This window comes from Silurus aristotelis (assembly GCF_946808225.1).
Source record: "Silurus aristotelis genome assembly, chromosome: 29".
Classification (NCBI taxonomy): Eukaryota; Metazoa; Chordata; class Actinopteri; order Siluriformes; family Siluridae; genus Silurus; species Silurus aristotelis.
The window spans coordinates 2,599,031-2,615,439 of NC_139602.1; the positions used below are offsets into that span (position 1 = coordinate 2,599,031).

General features: G+C 40.0%; 1 protein-coding gene across 2 annotated transcripts in view; it reads right to left on the reverse strand.

Moving 5' to 3' along the window:
* Positions 1–16,409, reverse strand: part of hmcn1 (hemicentin 1) — an 84,966-nt gene that overhangs the window by 30,171 nt on the left and 38,386 nt on the right. For both annotated transcript variants that reach the window (XM_083534922.1, XM_083534921.1), the window contains exons 20-44: positions 15,427–15,539; positions 14,319–14,478; positions 13,374–13,548; positions 12,163–12,290; positions 9,959–10,231; positions 9,697–9,792; positions 9,420–9,614; positions 9,210–9,340; positions 8,748–8,895; positions 8,519–8,645; positions 8,264–8,418; positions 7,567–7,845; positions 6,336–6,617; positions 5,713–5,821; positions 4,504–4,673; positions 4,100–4,254; positions 3,362–3,485; positions 3,176–3,277; positions 2,892–3,068; positions 2,470–2,621; positions 2,250–2,373; positions 1,757–1,932; positions 1,346–1,442; positions 569–691; positions 202–357 (exon numbers count right to left, since the gene is read on the reverse strand). In XM_083534922.1, the coding sequence (XP_083391048.1) occupies positions 202–357; positions 569–691; positions 1,346–1,442; positions 1,757–1,932; positions 2,250–2,373; positions 2,470–2,621; positions 2,892–3,068; positions 3,176–3,277; positions 3,362–3,485; positions 4,100–4,254; positions 4,504–4,673; positions 5,713–5,821; positions 6,336–6,617; positions 7,567–7,845; positions 8,264–8,418; positions 8,519–8,645; positions 8,748–8,895; positions 9,210–9,340; positions 9,420–9,614; positions 9,697–9,792; positions 9,959–10,231; positions 12,163–12,290; positions 13,374–13,548; positions 14,319–14,478; positions 15,427–15,539 (3,927 nt within the window). The remainder of the gene's footprint in view (positions 1–201; positions 358–568; positions 692–1,345; positions 1,443–1,756; positions 1,933–2,249; positions 2,374–2,469; positions 2,622–2,891; positions 3,069–3,175; positions 3,278–3,361; positions 3,486–4,099; positions 4,255–4,503; positions 4,674–5,712; positions 5,822–6,335; positions 6,618–7,566; positions 7,846–8,263; positions 8,419–8,518; positions 8,646–8,747; positions 8,896–9,209; positions 9,341–9,419; positions 9,615–9,696; positions 9,793–9,958; positions 10,232–12,162; positions 12,291–13,373; positions 13,549–14,318; positions 14,479–15,426; positions 15,540–16,409) is intronic.

Sequence of the window (16,409 nt, forward strand, 5' to 3'; positions counted from 1 at the left end):
CCGTGAGTTTCACTCCATTTTGCCCACTGAGAAAAAAAAAAAAATTAATTACTCTCCGCAAGCAAATTTGAATAAAAAATATGGATTTCAAATGAATTTGGTCTTTGTGTTACGCCCCCTGGCCTAGAATCTTTTCATCTTTTACTATTCTGAATATGAAGAAAAAAACATGACTGGTTTGAGCTTTTGTAAACGGGGTACCGTAGACTTGCAGGCTGTACTCTTTGACAGCTGTGCCAGTGGCACTGGAGGCCTGGCACGTGTAGGATGCAGCATCGGCCCTTTCTGCGCCTGTGATCTGCAGCTGACGGCCCCCAGACAATACACGTACACGTGAGTCCACCTTCAGCTCCGAGCCTGCATTAACATATATATACTCACACACATTATAAAAAAATAAAAGTGCTGTATTTCTGTGCAAGGGGACTATTTTGAAGGTGATAGTGTGTAAACGTAGATAAATTAAGTATTTTCTAGTAAACAGAGCTAGTCTCAAAACTTTTTCATACCACTTCGTAAACATATATATAAATCACTTATGAAAAAAAGTTGATGATGATGACCTTACCATTCTTCCTCCACGTAAGACTGGGAGGTGGGATTCCACTGGACTCGCAGACTAAAGTAATAAGGCCACCCACAGTCACCGTCAGAGAGGACACTTCATCAGAGCCACGGATACTCGGTGGAACTGAGTGAAAGAGTACCATGGCGTCAATCGGGCTGCACTACAAGAACCCATTCATTTATACTTCAATTAAATAAATATTAGCTATGATATAGTTGAAATTACGTCATTCTAAATATTTCTGAATATACCGTCAGTATGTCTCCACTTCTCAAAACAAATTCTGAGCTTATAATGCGATATAAAAGAAAGGCACATTATTTATGCTAAACAAATGTATAATATAAATACCATAAAAATATTGAAAAAAACCCACAATTATAGATCATTATGCACCTATTTTTTACATTATTATTAGAGGTTGACTGATAGCTAGGTTTGAATGTACTTGCTAATAACCGATTACATTTTTTTTTAATGGATACAGGATAAAAAACAAACAAACATAACACTCTATGTAAAATAGTACTGACTTAAAAGAAATTATAATAAAAAACAAAAAACAAACAGGCAGTGATTCACCTCTAGAGGCCGCTCTGTATAACTCAACCCGGAAAAACTATCGGTATGGATTTTTGCAATCATCTTTTGGTGCAAAATAATGGGGAAATCGGTTGACCTCTAATTATAACCCACTATGCACCACACCTAAACAAACCCCCAATAAACCCATCAACATCTCAGCAGTGTTTATATCACTGTAATGCTCTGCCTTACCCCACACATTCAGATTGTAGTTCTTCTCCGTTTTCCCAGCCACGTTCGTGGCCTCGCACGTGTACCTGCCTGTGTCCTGTATCTGAGTGCTCGCAATCTGCAATCACAAAGTAGGTTATTACACAAATATGTCGGAGCTATAGCGCTCTTTGACCATCCAATCAAAGGACGTGAGAAAGCCGATGTTATTGGATGCCTGCTAGATGACCCTGGAGTCAGCAACTTGTAATCTGATTGGTTAAAGCAAAAGCTTCAAGCAACCTGGATTTTACATTACACGTAATCTGAAATCTGATTGGATAAAAAATTTAACCTATTAAATGAAGAGAATAGAATATCGGGAATAATTTAATACACATTCATAGACAATAATATATTAAATTCAATGAATCAGGGAAGCTCGTTTCCCACCTGCAGCACACTGCCATCCTCAGACACGCTCAGTCCTGGCTTTCTGTAGAGCGGCCGTCCGTCTTTACGCCAGCTGAGAGTGGGCGGAGGAATGGCGTCGCTCTGGCAACGCAGCTCCACCGAACGGCCAATCAGGACTGTGCTGTTCACTTCTTCACCCATGATGTTGGGCGGGACTAAAGCAAAAACATAAGCACACGTATCATGAACGTGGTACCGCTTTTTCCACGATCTCTTATTTCTATAGTTGTCTTAGAAAGTTCATCGAATGAGAAAGAAAATCGTGTATGAAACCTGCTTCGGCTTATTAAAATTCAATGTAAAAACGGATGATAATGCATTTCATTGGCCCTGTACTCAGCACAATGACCATAAAGTGTGTGTATATATATATATATATATATATATATATATATATATATATATATATATATATATATATATATAGATATATATATATATAGATATATAAAGATGAAAAAAATTTGCCCACCATAGACATGCAGATTGTACTCTCTTTGCTGCTCTCCACCTGCATTCACTGCCACACAGGTATAGTGACCAGCATCGCTCACCTGAGCACTCCTGAAAGACAGTACCCTGCCTCCGGCCAGGATCTGCACATACACACACACATGCCCAAAGCCAAAAAGTCAAAGAGTTAAACAATGTACTGTACGGTCCAGTCTCACACTTTTTTGAGGACATTATACCTGGATGCCATTAGAGGAGCTGGAGACGGGGCTGCCTTCTTTGAGCCAAGTAAGACTGGGTGAGGGCAGACCTGAGGCTTCGCACTCCAGCCTGATTGGATCATTCACCACCACTGTCACCATTCCACCTTTACTGGAGATGGATGGTGGCACTGCAAGTACAAAAGAGAAACATAACAACCCTTTATACATGAAACAGCAAAAAAACAGGTTTGGGTTAAAGATATAATAATAAGAAAGACCATCTTTCCCAATGTGTGGTTAAAATCGCCCAACACATCACTGGTCCCAGTTTTGATCTGTTCAACCTTCTTCCATCAAGAAGGACATATAGGAACATATGAAGGCTCAGGGCCTTCATGATAGCTAAAAAAACTTCATCCATACCCAGAAATGACAGAAATATAGAAAATAATACGCACCATAAACCTGTAGGCTGAGTGTGAGCTCTGCCGTCCCGGCTACACTGACAGCCACACACTTGTAGAGTCCGGCATCCGCCACCTGAGCGCGGTCGATCTCCAGAACTTGGCCTCGGTTCAGGATGCTCACTCCTGCTGCACTGGTCAGAGGCCGACTGTCCTTATACCACGTCATAGCTGCGTTTAGAAGTTATTTTTTAAAATCAGGATTTTCAACTAATAAACATTAGTTTAAAATAAATGAATAAATAATAAATAAAATGCAATTGTAATAAAGAAGTGACCTGGTACAGGACTTCCTGTCGCTTTACAGTGCAGCTGGATTTGATATCCAGCCAGAATAGTTTGATTGACAGTCTCTCCAGCTGAATGGATGACCGGAGGCTCTGAGGAGCAGAAAAATGATCAGCACATACCAAAAAAATTATTTGAAATGTTTATGGACAGGTTTTTTTTAATGCAGTGGGTACCGTGAACGCTGAGGCGAACGTTCTGCTGCGCCTCTCCTGCAGCGTTGGTTGCCACACAGGTGTATTTGCCTGCATCCTCGGTCCTGGCTTCCTTAATGTGTAGAACTCTACCTCCAGATTCCAGCTTTTTTCAGAGACAAAGGAACGATGATCATTGGTGGACAGTAGGGGGAGTAAATGAAATTCGTTACTGTACTTAAGTAGCTTTTTCGTGTATCTCTGAAGTATTTCTATTTGGGGAGACTTTCACGTAACTGGTTAAACATACAGCAAGACACCAGTCAGGGTCTTGAACTTGTTTTGCCACTTGTTATCAACAACATACAGTTCAGCAACAGTTCAACAGCAAGCAGAACATTTTGTGAGGAATAAATAATGGAACAAACTCCAGACTTGAAATCGCCACAACACCCATGGCCTTATTTGAATAATTTAATTAAAGTAGTGTAAAAGAAGGTTTTGGGCTTGTGATAATGTTAATAGACATCAATCAGTGCTTGACTTATTAATATCATTAATGTGCTGAGAGGAAAAAGAGTCTTTTCACATAAACTGAGTTGATTAAGTAAAGAATCTTGTGAGAAATGAATCATATTACTTTAGATAGTTAAGTACATTTGAAGGCATTTGACATTTTAAGGGACACTTTTACTGGAGTACTATTTTACAAAGTGGATCTCTACTCAGTTTACCTTGAGATGATCTACTGGATGAATTTGAAAGAAATCAATGCTATACCTTAAGTAAAAACTGAGTTGTGTCGATAGGACGGCCATCTTTGAGCCAGGTAATGCTGGGAGCTGGAAAGCCATTGACCACACACTGAAGGCTCAGTGGATTGTGAAGAACCACCGATCGTTCAGCAGGTCCGGTAGAACGGATTGATGGAGGAACTAAAAAAAAATTATTTAAATCGTATAAATTGCACTAGTTACAAAGGTTTTAGATGTGTATCAGATCATTATTGTGTATTTTTTTTAGGTGAATATCGTATTAAATGGACATGATGTACCTCTTCTTGCTCTTTTCCATTTGACAGCAGTGGCCAAAACATCAATATTCAAATTAGCACATAGATTACATGTCAACGAACTGAATTTCCTGGTTAGGATTTTTGCTCGGTTCCTCTAATCTTCTCTTACCGTGTACGGTGACTTTAAAATCTCGTTCCTGTTCTCCTGCTTCGTTTGAGGCGACACACTGGAACAGAGCAGTGTCTGAGACCTGGGCACGGGAGATGACCAGACGATGACCGTTCGCCAAAATTCTCACGCCTTCTGCCTGTCTGATCAGCTCTCTGTCCTTTAGCCACCTACGATGAGGATCATTGTACATGCAAGAATAAACCAAAGACAAAAGGAGAACCGTGATCTGTTTTATGGTACTGTACAGTATATCAGAAAGTGCATTATCAGGTCAGGAAAATGATTGTTTATAGATATATAAAGATATCGTTGATTGGAACTTTTGTTGTCCTTTAAAGCTAAATAAAATTTCAATCAAATCTTCTTCATTTTTTGTCATGTGGAACAGTATATTTGGTGACATTCATTTGCAAGTTACTATTCACCTTCACTCACAGCCTTTCCAGACTCATTTACCCAAAATCTGAGCTACAAGAAAGACCATGGTCATAAATACAATCCTCCATGCTACATGCACCCAACATGATAAAGGCGCCATGCATTACTACATCTAACTGCATTCATCGAATCAAAACAATGAATTTGATTTGTAAGTGTGACTATACTAGACTTGTGGAAAAACATTCTGTAATCTGTAACCAAAATTTGACCTTTTGTCTGGAGGAAACCAGGCACCACTCATCACTTAACCCAAAAAAGTGAAGCATGGTGGTGGAAGTATTATGCTGTGAAAGAGTTTTTCTGCAGCAGGGACTAAGCAAATGGTTGAGGGAAAGCTGAGTTGAGCAAAGATAAACATATATCTTAATAAAAACCCATTCTAGGGTGCTCAGGACCTCAGTCTGGGTCGAAGGTTTACCTTATACATCACAACACAGGCATGGCTTATGAACAACTCTGTGAATGTACAAGTGTGGCCCAGTCAGAGCTCTGTCTGTCTTGATCCATATTGAACATCTCCAAAAAGACATGAGAGAAATTGCCCTGAAGAATGGCAGAAAATCCCTCAATCCAGGTGTGCTAAGCTTGTTTTCTTCGTGATAAATGTATAGACATTTCTAGAATTCTGTTTTGTCATTATGGAGTTATGAGTGTAAATTAATGAGAGAAAAATAATTCGTAGTATTAGTAGATTGTAGTATCGAACTACAACATAACATTATATGCATATAAATAACTTGGGTATGGGCGTGTATGTGCGCTTACGTGATGGTTGGTGGAGGCGTGCCTGTGGCATGGCACTCAAGTTCGAGCACGTTATCAACAATGACAGTAGCATCTGTAATCTTATCAGCCTCGTTTACAGTGGGTGGCACTGAGAAACATAGAAAACAGAGTTCACCCATCACGATTTTTTTTTTTTTAACTATGAAAAAAAAACCAATTACAAATATTGGTCGACCGATATATCGTCGTAGCCGATATATTGGCCGATATTTTTTATCATTTTTTTTACTTTTTAATGATCAATATTAGGCGACAAATCTTTCCGTTTGCCGCTATTTTTCATAATGGATTATTAAACCATATCGTGCATTAGCGCTACTTCTTTGAGACAAGCCATGTGATAACATTTTGCTAGGTTATGTGACATACACACATGCGATATACATGAATTCAAATAAAAATTTAAACCTGTTACCCTCACAATCAATAAATAATCCTGTGAATTCACATTCAATATAATGATATGATGCAAGAAAAGAATGTGTGCAGGTCGATAGATCCGAATGAGCTTCTGGATAAATATTACAGCGTACTAGAATCTCTGGATATGCTTCGATTCTGAACAGTGCTTTCGCTGGACGTGAACGAAAACGTAAATTTACCTAAAACGCCGACATCGTACTTGATCTCCATCTCCCCTGCAATGCTGGTCGCCACACAGACATACAGGCCAGAATCGGAGGGCACAGCATTGATGATCTCCATTTTGCGGCCCTGCTCTATCAGCCGCAGGTTTTCCCCGGTTTTCACAGGAGATCCGTCTTTTAGCCAAGTAAGCGAGGGTGGAGGATGACCAGCTACTTCACACTCCAGAACCAGGGTTTTACTGACCACAACTTTCTTCTCCACAGGTCCATCTACACCTCCATTAATGGATGGAGGAACTGAAAGGGGGAAAAAATGTTTCAATGGGTTACACTGTGGTCCAAAAGAAACATTTTTGGCAAAATGTATTACATCTTCAAGTCAAGAAACAATCAAAGAGTGATATATATGTATATACGGTATATTTAATGCAAAAAAATATGATTCTATGCAATTCAATGGTAATGCAATAATAAAACCAGACGTTCTTTTCCTGCTCTGTCTACAGGAAGATGCAGTTCTACCTCTGCCATGTTAATCCTTATTTTATATGACTCTCAAGACACGCCTCAATCAATGGACATATCAAATATCGGTAGCAAATAATTGCTTTCGAAATAATAAAAGCATAGCACGTCGACTAATAATTATATATAAATAAATCGCTTTCGAAATAATAAAAGCATACCACGTCAACTAATAATTATATATAAATAAATCGCTTTTTACCGAAAAGAATATGGTGAAAATTATGCATTGTGACACAAATGCCAACTTGTATGCGATGCACACTTTTTATGCTGATGCACTGATGTGAATCGCTGAATCTTACGACCCATAATGTGTGTCTGTATATATATATGCGGGTTCTCATTTGGAACATAAAGTTGCAGTTTATCTGAAAATCCGTGGGAATTCCTAAACGGGCCCGAATGTCCAGGAACGTAAGGAATAACATTTGAAACTATGTATTTGCTCAAACACTGTATACTATTAAGTGTATTAGTGACATGTCTAGATAAATTCACTAAGGTACCATTGGGGTGGCGGAGTACACGCAAATTTGTGGATTTTCGGACTTCACAGGGGGTCTTAGAACGTAACCCCCTGCAAGTTCCGGTTGACCACTGTATATATTAAAATGTGTTTGTGAAAGAAAACAACCGGCTTTTATAGAAATTTTAGATGCGTTGATCGTTAGCATTGATTATTAGTATTTTTCAGAGAAACAGGAAAGAAAAAGCGCACCATAGACATCCAGCTCGTATGCCTTTTCGGCCGTTCCGGCCACACTGGTCACTCTGCAGGTGTACTGCCCGGCATCAGACACCTGTACTCGAGAGATTTTCAGGAAGTGTCCACGGTCTACATACTGCGCCTGCCTGCTGGACAGAATCGCCTCGCCGTTCTTATACCAAGTGATTGCTGGAAGGGGCACGCCTCGAGCCTCACACTCCAGAGTAACTGGGTTGTGCAGAAGAGCCGTCACTTCTGAGGTCACGTTCCCTCCTTTAATACTCGGGGGCACTAAGAGGATAAGAGAAGATCAGCAATATAAACATGGGCTATTTAACACATATGATTCAGACGATGAGATGATGCTAAAAGTATTTTGTTGGTGCTGCTGGGATTTTAACTCAAAACCTTCTGATCAGAAGTTCAGAGGTGGAAAGAGTAATCAAATTTTTTACTCAAGTAAACGTACTGTTACTTCATTTAAATTCTACTTAAGTACAAGATAACATTGGATTCCATTGCAGTTTTAAAAAATTGCGAAATTGGCCATGCTCTCTGGACGCCGGAGATGGTACATTCGCTTTGCTGATTCAATCACCAATGATACTCAATTTTGGTGTCCATTAGCTCATGTATGTGATAGCAGTAATGATAAACCATTTGTTGAGGGTCGAATACATTACTCTCCCTCTCTGAGATAAACACACACCGTAAACGCTGAGGTTGAAGTCTCTGGACTGCTTTCCCGCAGAGTTGGTGACGCTGCACTGGTAGCGTGCCTGGTCCCCTAATCGGGAGCTCTTTATTTTTAAAACCTGGCCACGATCCAACACCTCAAAATTGGGGTCTCCCAGAAACAACAGCCTAAAACAAAGTAGGGAAAAGTCAGAGAAAACAAAAGAGCGCCGGGTTTCAGATTGTGGGCTTTCGAGACTTGACAGGAAATCTGATCGGAGCAACTCACTTCCTGTCTTTGTACCACTGGATTGTGGGAAAGGGCACACCTTTGACCTTGCACACCAAGCTGATCTCCTGATTCAGAACGGCATAGAGGTCACGTGACCCGCCGCTTCCAATGATGCTAGGAGGAACTGGCAACGAAAACATGTCACATAGAAAGCTTTCGATAATGAAATTTTATATTGTGATATTCAGTGTCATGCCAACATTTACTGCTGTATTTCGGTATTCACCCAGGACGTCGAGGTGGAAGTCCTTCTCGGTACTTCCTGCGACGTTGATGGCTTTGCAGCTGTAGCCGCCTGCGTCTGTTGCGGCGGATTTGAGCAATCGCAGCGTCTTTCCTCTCTGCAGGATCTGCACATTACTGCTGGCAACCACCTAATATACCATAATGCAAATCTATGAAGAACATGTACATCAATATTTATTATATTAATGCTGGTGCCCCAGATATACACTATAAGGGGCAAATGTTTGTAAGCACCTAACTATAAGATTTTAATGTGCATTTTGAACATCCCATTCAAAAAAAGCCTCCATAGGGTATTTACTTGAAATCTACTAAACACCTAGATCTTGTTTTCCTTTATTCCATACTTCCGTGTGTTCCGGCTTATATTATAAATTATTATTATCGTACAAGGTTCTCTTATAAAACCAAAAGAACGAGCGAATGGTTGTAGGTCACACACCGGTACGCCGTCTTTAAACCAGGTGATGACTGGTGGAGGAGTTCCCGTGACGTCACAGACCAAACTGGTGGGCTGGTTCATCACCACTGAGACATTTGATGGCAGGCTACCATCTCTTACATCAGGAGGCACTGAAAAGGATGAAGAAAAAATTGGCGTAATAGGAATAAAAACTGTATCGTTCATCATCTAGTGACTAGATAGTTTTACCGTTGACTTTCAGTTGGTACTTCTTCTCGGTACTCCCAGCATCATTTGCAGCAGTGCACGTGTATTCTCCATTGTCCAGCGGCGACACCGAAGCCAGGATGAGCAGAGTTCCGTCCTCCAAGATGGACACACCGGGCTCATTCCCAGTCAGCTCCTCGCCGTTCCTAAACCACTTAATTACTGGCTGAGGAAGACCTACATGATCAGAGAATGTGATGTAAGGGAGTATTCGATATACTTAGTTCTTTTCAATGAGTTGTGTAGGATGCTAGATTACCTTTAGCTTGGCAAGGGAATGCAATGCGCTGATTTGCCACTCTTTCCTGCAGGGGACTGTTGAAAGGGGGTTCAGAGACCTCAACTACAGGGGGAACTACAGGACCAAACGATAGTTAGGTACATGGTGGTTAAAGTATAAAAATCTTTCTGCTCTGCCAGATCATTTGACTTGTTTCTAGTCTGAATCTTCTTAAATCATGCATTTATTTCTTATATTGAGACGCTTATTTTTTTGCAGTGTGTCACCCTCAATGCCTCACCTTGGACCTGCAACTGAATCCCAGCCTCATCCTGTCCTACAAGGTTGCTGGCTACGCAAGTGTAAACTCCCTCATCGGACAGCGCCACCTGTCGGACAGTCAGAGTTCCGTCTGAGGAGAGACTGTAACGAGTCCCGTCTGCCACCAGGGCTGTGCCATTCTTCTTCCAGCTCACAGAAGGTTGGGGGACTCCCTGCGCCACGCAAGGCAGGTCAATGGAATGGGCCACCTGAACCTTCATGACACGTGGCCCCAGCAGGATATGTGGAGGAACTGAGGACAAAATCAATCAGGTGAATTCATCCAAGGTTGTGAGTTTAATTAGCTGTTTAAGCTCACACATTGGTTTTGAGTAGAGCATTGAAAACCAAAGCGTTTCTCCTTTGATTGCTACAATAGTGATGTCCTTCAGTGGACACTCGGGTAGGAGACACTCATCCGCGACTTCTGATTGGAAGGTTTTTAGCAGGGCCGTTTCAGCCTTTTTGGTTGTAAGTATGTAAACATGTACTATATAATAAACTTTAGCAGAAAAACAGGTAGATAATTCTAATGAGCATGGGCGAGGGCAGCGCCAGAGTAGGAAGCTCTCACTAGGGCGTCCCCAGATTGTTGTGTCCTAGGCAACCACCAAGTTTGCTAATGCATAGAAAAAGTGCTGGTTGTGAGTTCAAGTCCAAGTAACACCAATGCTGCTGGGCCCTTGAGCAATGCCCTTAACCCTCAACTGCTTAGTCATATCAATAAAATAATTTGCTTTGAATAAGGGACGTCTGCCAAATGCAATAAATGTAACTGTAAATTCTTAGCACTTGCGGTTGAGGGTCTGCACATTGTTTTATAGCTTTGCCTTCTGTGGTTTTAATGTCTGGCCTTTTCTGTTTTCCTAAATTACTATAATCTCAACCATTCCACACTAAATGAAACACATTCTCAGTCATCATTTGCACAGTGTCACTTGAAACCTACATGCGCACACAAGCAGATGCTTACTAGGGCAAAAAGATAAAAAATTCCATCAAGAAAAAATACTGCTATAGTCAATATATAAAACTACAGCACTACACACCTGTGAAAACCAAGCAGAGGCTTTAAAATGGACAACAGCAGGTCTCCATTTGGTGTAATAAACTACACACCTCGGAGCTCAGCAGGGTTTGATTCTGACTGGCGGTTTTATGAGTCGCACCAGTCAGCTGTTACCTGGAGCTGACCGGTTCATTCTGTTGTAACAAGAGGAACTGCTAATGCCAGGGGACTCGTTTATCACCTGGGCGTACACGTGCTTCCATGTGCTAAGCGAATAAGATGCACGTATACGCTGGATGGAAAACGTGGACAGGTGCTTAATGAAAATGCAGAGGTTGGTAATGGCAAGCAAAGCCAGAAATGAAATACAATCATGGCAGCTACTTTTATTCCTTCTTGGGCACACGCCAGCATTTTTTGGGACAAATACTGTATAACATGAGTGAAGTAGCCAATAAAAAGTCTATTTGATATTTGGAGCAATTTAATATACCATCTATTGAAAATACACTTCCTGCCCCAGCTATAATGAATAATGCACCCATCACCATGCTTCAAAAATACAAGTTTTTTTATTCCAAGTGATTCATCTCCATTCTAAATCTTGTGATCTCTAGGGACAACTCCAATCTTCCCTTTGGTCACTGAAGGCATGGCTTCCTTTACACATTGCTGATTTGACACGTTTCTATTGATTTCTCTTTCATCAGGAGAATTTGTCTATTTCTATCCTCACGGGTCAATCGTTCTGTCCCTTCTCATCTCAAGACCTGATTATCGCAACACATTCTGGCAGATCAACCTCTTCAGCTAATAAAATAAAACAGCTACAGGACTTGTTTTCAACCCATCTACCACTGGTCAAATGGTCCCACTATTTCTTATTGGGCCTGTAGTATCCACCGCAGTCTCACATGAAAAAAAAAACAGTTTCCCCTCCAGAGGCCACTCTTGTTATGACAGCGGTTTCAAAACCAGAAAAATCGGTAAAAAATCGGTAAAGTCATTTTTGCCATTGGTCATTTTCGCCATAAAGCGGGTTACTTTAATTAACTTTCTGTGCCGTTTAATGGGTAAAATAGATGAATTTTTCTTAACTAGTGAGAATGTCCTGGTCCTGTCTACTGTAAGTATCGTGACACTCAATTCACAGAAAATTCAAACCTGGGCCTTACCGTAGACACTGAGTTTGATAGCTTGGCTAAAGTTGCCAGCGATGTTGGTGGCCACACAGAGGTATGTGCCGCTGTCTGTCACACGGGTCTCTGTGATCTTCATTGAGCCTGAGGGCAGCTGAGTGTGTCTGTCAGACAAGCCGGAGGGGCACGGGAGGGGGGGTTAATGCTAGCACTAAATGCACAGATTAGGCCGAACACATAATTGTAAACACATGTACAATCAGAGCCATGTCAAGCTTGCATACCCTCCCTACAAATCTACCCACAATAAAAGCCTATAACAGGGGTCCCCAGGGGTGTAGCAGAAAATGACAAGGAGTAACTACAGTATTATTGTATTAATTATGGTTTTAAATGTATTTATTATGCCTCCTAATGCTAAATTTGTTTATTTTGTTCTGCACCATATCGACAAATTAGCATAATTTTCTTATAGATTGCTATTGAAATCAAAACCTTTACTCACTATTCTTATGCATGTGCATTTGGTTGGTGGGTGAATCTAACAAATAATTAGGCTATGTTAATAACTACAGGTCGACCAGTAGTGGATTTTACTGATACCGATAGGTAGGTTTGATCGTACTTGCCGATAACCGACAAATGAATCAACAAACATAAGGGATTTATGCAAAATAGTACTGAAAAAAAAAATTCTGAATCATGAAAATGTGCTAAATGAAATAAACATAAATATATTAATTAATAAATATAATTAGATATCTAATCAATTACATATAAAAAAAATATATAGCTCTCTCCGTGCAGCACGCAGTCTCGCCTGTGTAAAAACAAACAGCACGTGGCATCAGTGAGTTGCCTCTAGAGGCCGGTCTCGTAAAGACAAGCCGGAAAAACTATCAGTATGGATTTTTGCAGATAGCCAACAGTTTCAGCAATCGGTGTCTCAACCTCTATTAATAACTATAACTTAAAAACATTCAGGGTCAGTTTTTACATAACCTGAAATGGCAGACTATATCTATCTATCTATCTATCTATCTATCTATCTATCTATCTATCTATCTATCTATCTATCTATCTATCTATCTATCTATCTATCTATCTATCTATCTATCTATCTATCTATCTATCTATCTATCTATCTATATATGCGTGTGTGTGTGTGTGTGTGTGTGTGTGTGTGTGTGTGTGTGTGTGTGTGTGTGTGGGCTTGTTTGTGTGTGGGCATGTATGTTCATGTTTACCTGGTTGAATAAGGGGAGATAAGCTGCTTGTCTTTGGCCCAGGTGATGATGGGAAGTGGGACACTCTGCACATCACAGGGGAGAGTAACATCCTCACCCACCATCACGGACATGTCTAATGGATCCCTTGATCCCGACTGATCTCCAGATACACCAGCACTAAGCCTGGGTTTCACTACACACACAAGCACACACACAACCAAAGACAAAGAAAAACTCAGACCTCCCTATGAAAAAGAATTCATGGCAGAGTCTATTATAGATAAAGCAAAAGACCAGGTTAAAGCTCTAACCGTTCCAAAATTATTGGCGCCCTTGGTATGGGTAAATAAACAATAACTGGGGCTAATTAGCTCATTCTGGCACCGAGAGATTTTTTTTTCCCATGACAGAAATCTAACGTTTGTAAATTTACAATTTCCTATTTAAAAAAAAAAGTAAACATTATTGCCACACCGAGAAATGTTTAAAAAGCTTTAATTGACATTGAGATGCCGAAAAAACTTATATGCAAGAAATTGTCACAATAGTGGATATATTAATTTTTATCTGGGCTTTATGGCAGAGTGGCGAGAAGCCTCTCCTCGGTGCAAAACCCATGGAAGCCCGCTGAAGGACTCTCAGTCTGTGTGGAACAAGATTCTGTGGTCTGATAAAAACTAATTTTACACTGTTTGGAGGAAACCAGACACCTGCCAAAAGCAGTCTAAAAGTGAAGCATGGTGGTGGTAGTATTATGCTGTGAGGGTGTTTTTCTTCAGCAGGGACATGGTTAATTGAAAGCTGAATGAAGCAAAGATATAAAGACATCTATTTTACCAATCATATCTCAGTGCCAGAGTGTGCAAATTCGCCCCAGATATCATTTATTTACCCATACCGAGGGTGCCAATAATATATATACACATATGAGAAGACACATATGAGACATTTGGATGCTCTAACCATAGACCGTAAGCTGGACCTTCCTGGAGCTGTATCCAGCTGCATTGGTGGCTGTGCACACAAACTCTCCAGATTCGTTTCCCCCGGGTGACTCGATAACCAGACTCCCGTCCTCCTCCAGAGAGAACGATCCGCTCGCGAGATCCAGCAGCTCCCCATGCTGTAACAACAAATAGTAGAGTCCAAAAGGATTTGAAAAGAAACCACGAGAATAATTTGTTGCACATTTGTCGTCCAAATCCTGATCCTAATCTACACATTACACAAAGAATCCGTTTGACAGTCAGGTGTTTATTCTAAAAGCAGTGAAACGATCTCTTGGACGATCCTCTACGTTTCGGATATACAGGCTATGCAGTACGTGGCATTTTCTGCTCAAAGCCCTTTGATTATCTGGATAAAGTGGGACATTTCAAGATTAATCTCCATCTCCAGGCCATAGCATTCCTGGCATCTGATTTGTATCGTGATAATAAATGCGGTATAAAGAGGAAGGATGCCAGAACAAATCACTGCATCATATATAAGATTATTAATCCTATTATTTTGCTGTTTGTTTTAAGCTTGAAATAGTTTAAAGATGGAATTAAGGAAGCGAAATCTTTCATGTGTGACTTATTACCATCTCATAAAAAGAAATACACTTCAAGTCTATGTGGAGATTTGTGTGATTTCATTCGGACACAATGGTGTTAGTAAAACGAGGTACATGAAGTAGGTGAGGAGGCCTGGGATGTTATTCCCATTGATCCCAAAGGTGTTCAGTAGGGTTTGAGCTCTACAGCAGATCAAAATCAGATCTTCCACAGACATCCAACCCATGTAAAGCATATCTTCATGTAGCTGGCTTTGTGCACAGAGGTATTTACATTTACATTTAATGCATTTGGCAGACTTTTCTTGAGACTTATTATCTTATTTATACTACTTAATAAACTGAGGGTAAAAAGCCTTGATTAAAGGGCCAAATGTGGCAGCTTAGTGGAGCAGGGATTTGAGCTCATGACCTTTCGATCAGAAGTCCAACACTTTACAACACTCCAACACTTTTTGAACCTTCAAAAAAAAAGAAAGAAAGAAAGATAACAGAAAGAAAGAAAGGCTATACCTTAGCCCAGGTGATGTCTGGCTTGGGCACTCCACGGGCACGACATGGCAAAGAAATGGGTGTTCCCTCGATGGTACTGAACACTTGAGGGCCATGTTGTATAGTGGGCATCACTGGAGTGAAAACACACACACACACACACACACACACACACACACACACACACACACACACACACACACACACACACACACACACAAATGGTTTAACTTTTGGTTTATCTTTAAGCTTTATTCTGATTTTTCACTATACAATCAGACAATGGTGTGGCAGCAGCACAATGTGTACAGTCAAGCAAATCCAGCTCAGGAGTTCTCCATCAGTTCCTCAGGTTTTGGTGTGGAGAAAAAAAAACCTGCAGTAAACAGCAATTCTACTGGTCAGAACTCAGTTTATTTGAGAGGTCAGACAAGGACAACTGGACTGCATAGCAATGACTGTAAGGCTACTGTAATTTAAATAACCACAAATAACATGAAAGAAAGAAAGAAAGAAAGAAAGAAAGAAAGAAAGAAAGAAAGAAAGAAAGAAAGAAAGAAAGAAAGAAAGAAAGAAAGAAAGAAAGAAAGATAATGATAGTAAACACAGAAGACAGAAGAACAAAAAGAAGGAATTAAATAGAAAGAAAGAAACATTTAAAACATTTAGAAACAAACAAACAAACAAACAAACAAACAAACAGAAAATACATTAAATAAAAGTAGACAGAAAGGAAATAAAAAGAAGAAAGAGAAGAAGAAAAAACAGAAAGAAAGAAAACAAAGAAAAAAAAACAAAGGAGAAAAATAAAGAAAGAAACAAACTAACTAACAAAAAACCAAATAAAAAGGAAGAAAGAAAGAAAGAAAGATAGAAAGAAAGAAAGAAAGAAAGAAAGAAAGAAAGAAAGAAAGAAAGAAAGAAAGAAAGAAAGAAAGAAAGAAAGAAAGAAAGAAAGAAAGAACGGAAAAAATTAAAAGAAGGAAAGTAAAAAATAAAAAATA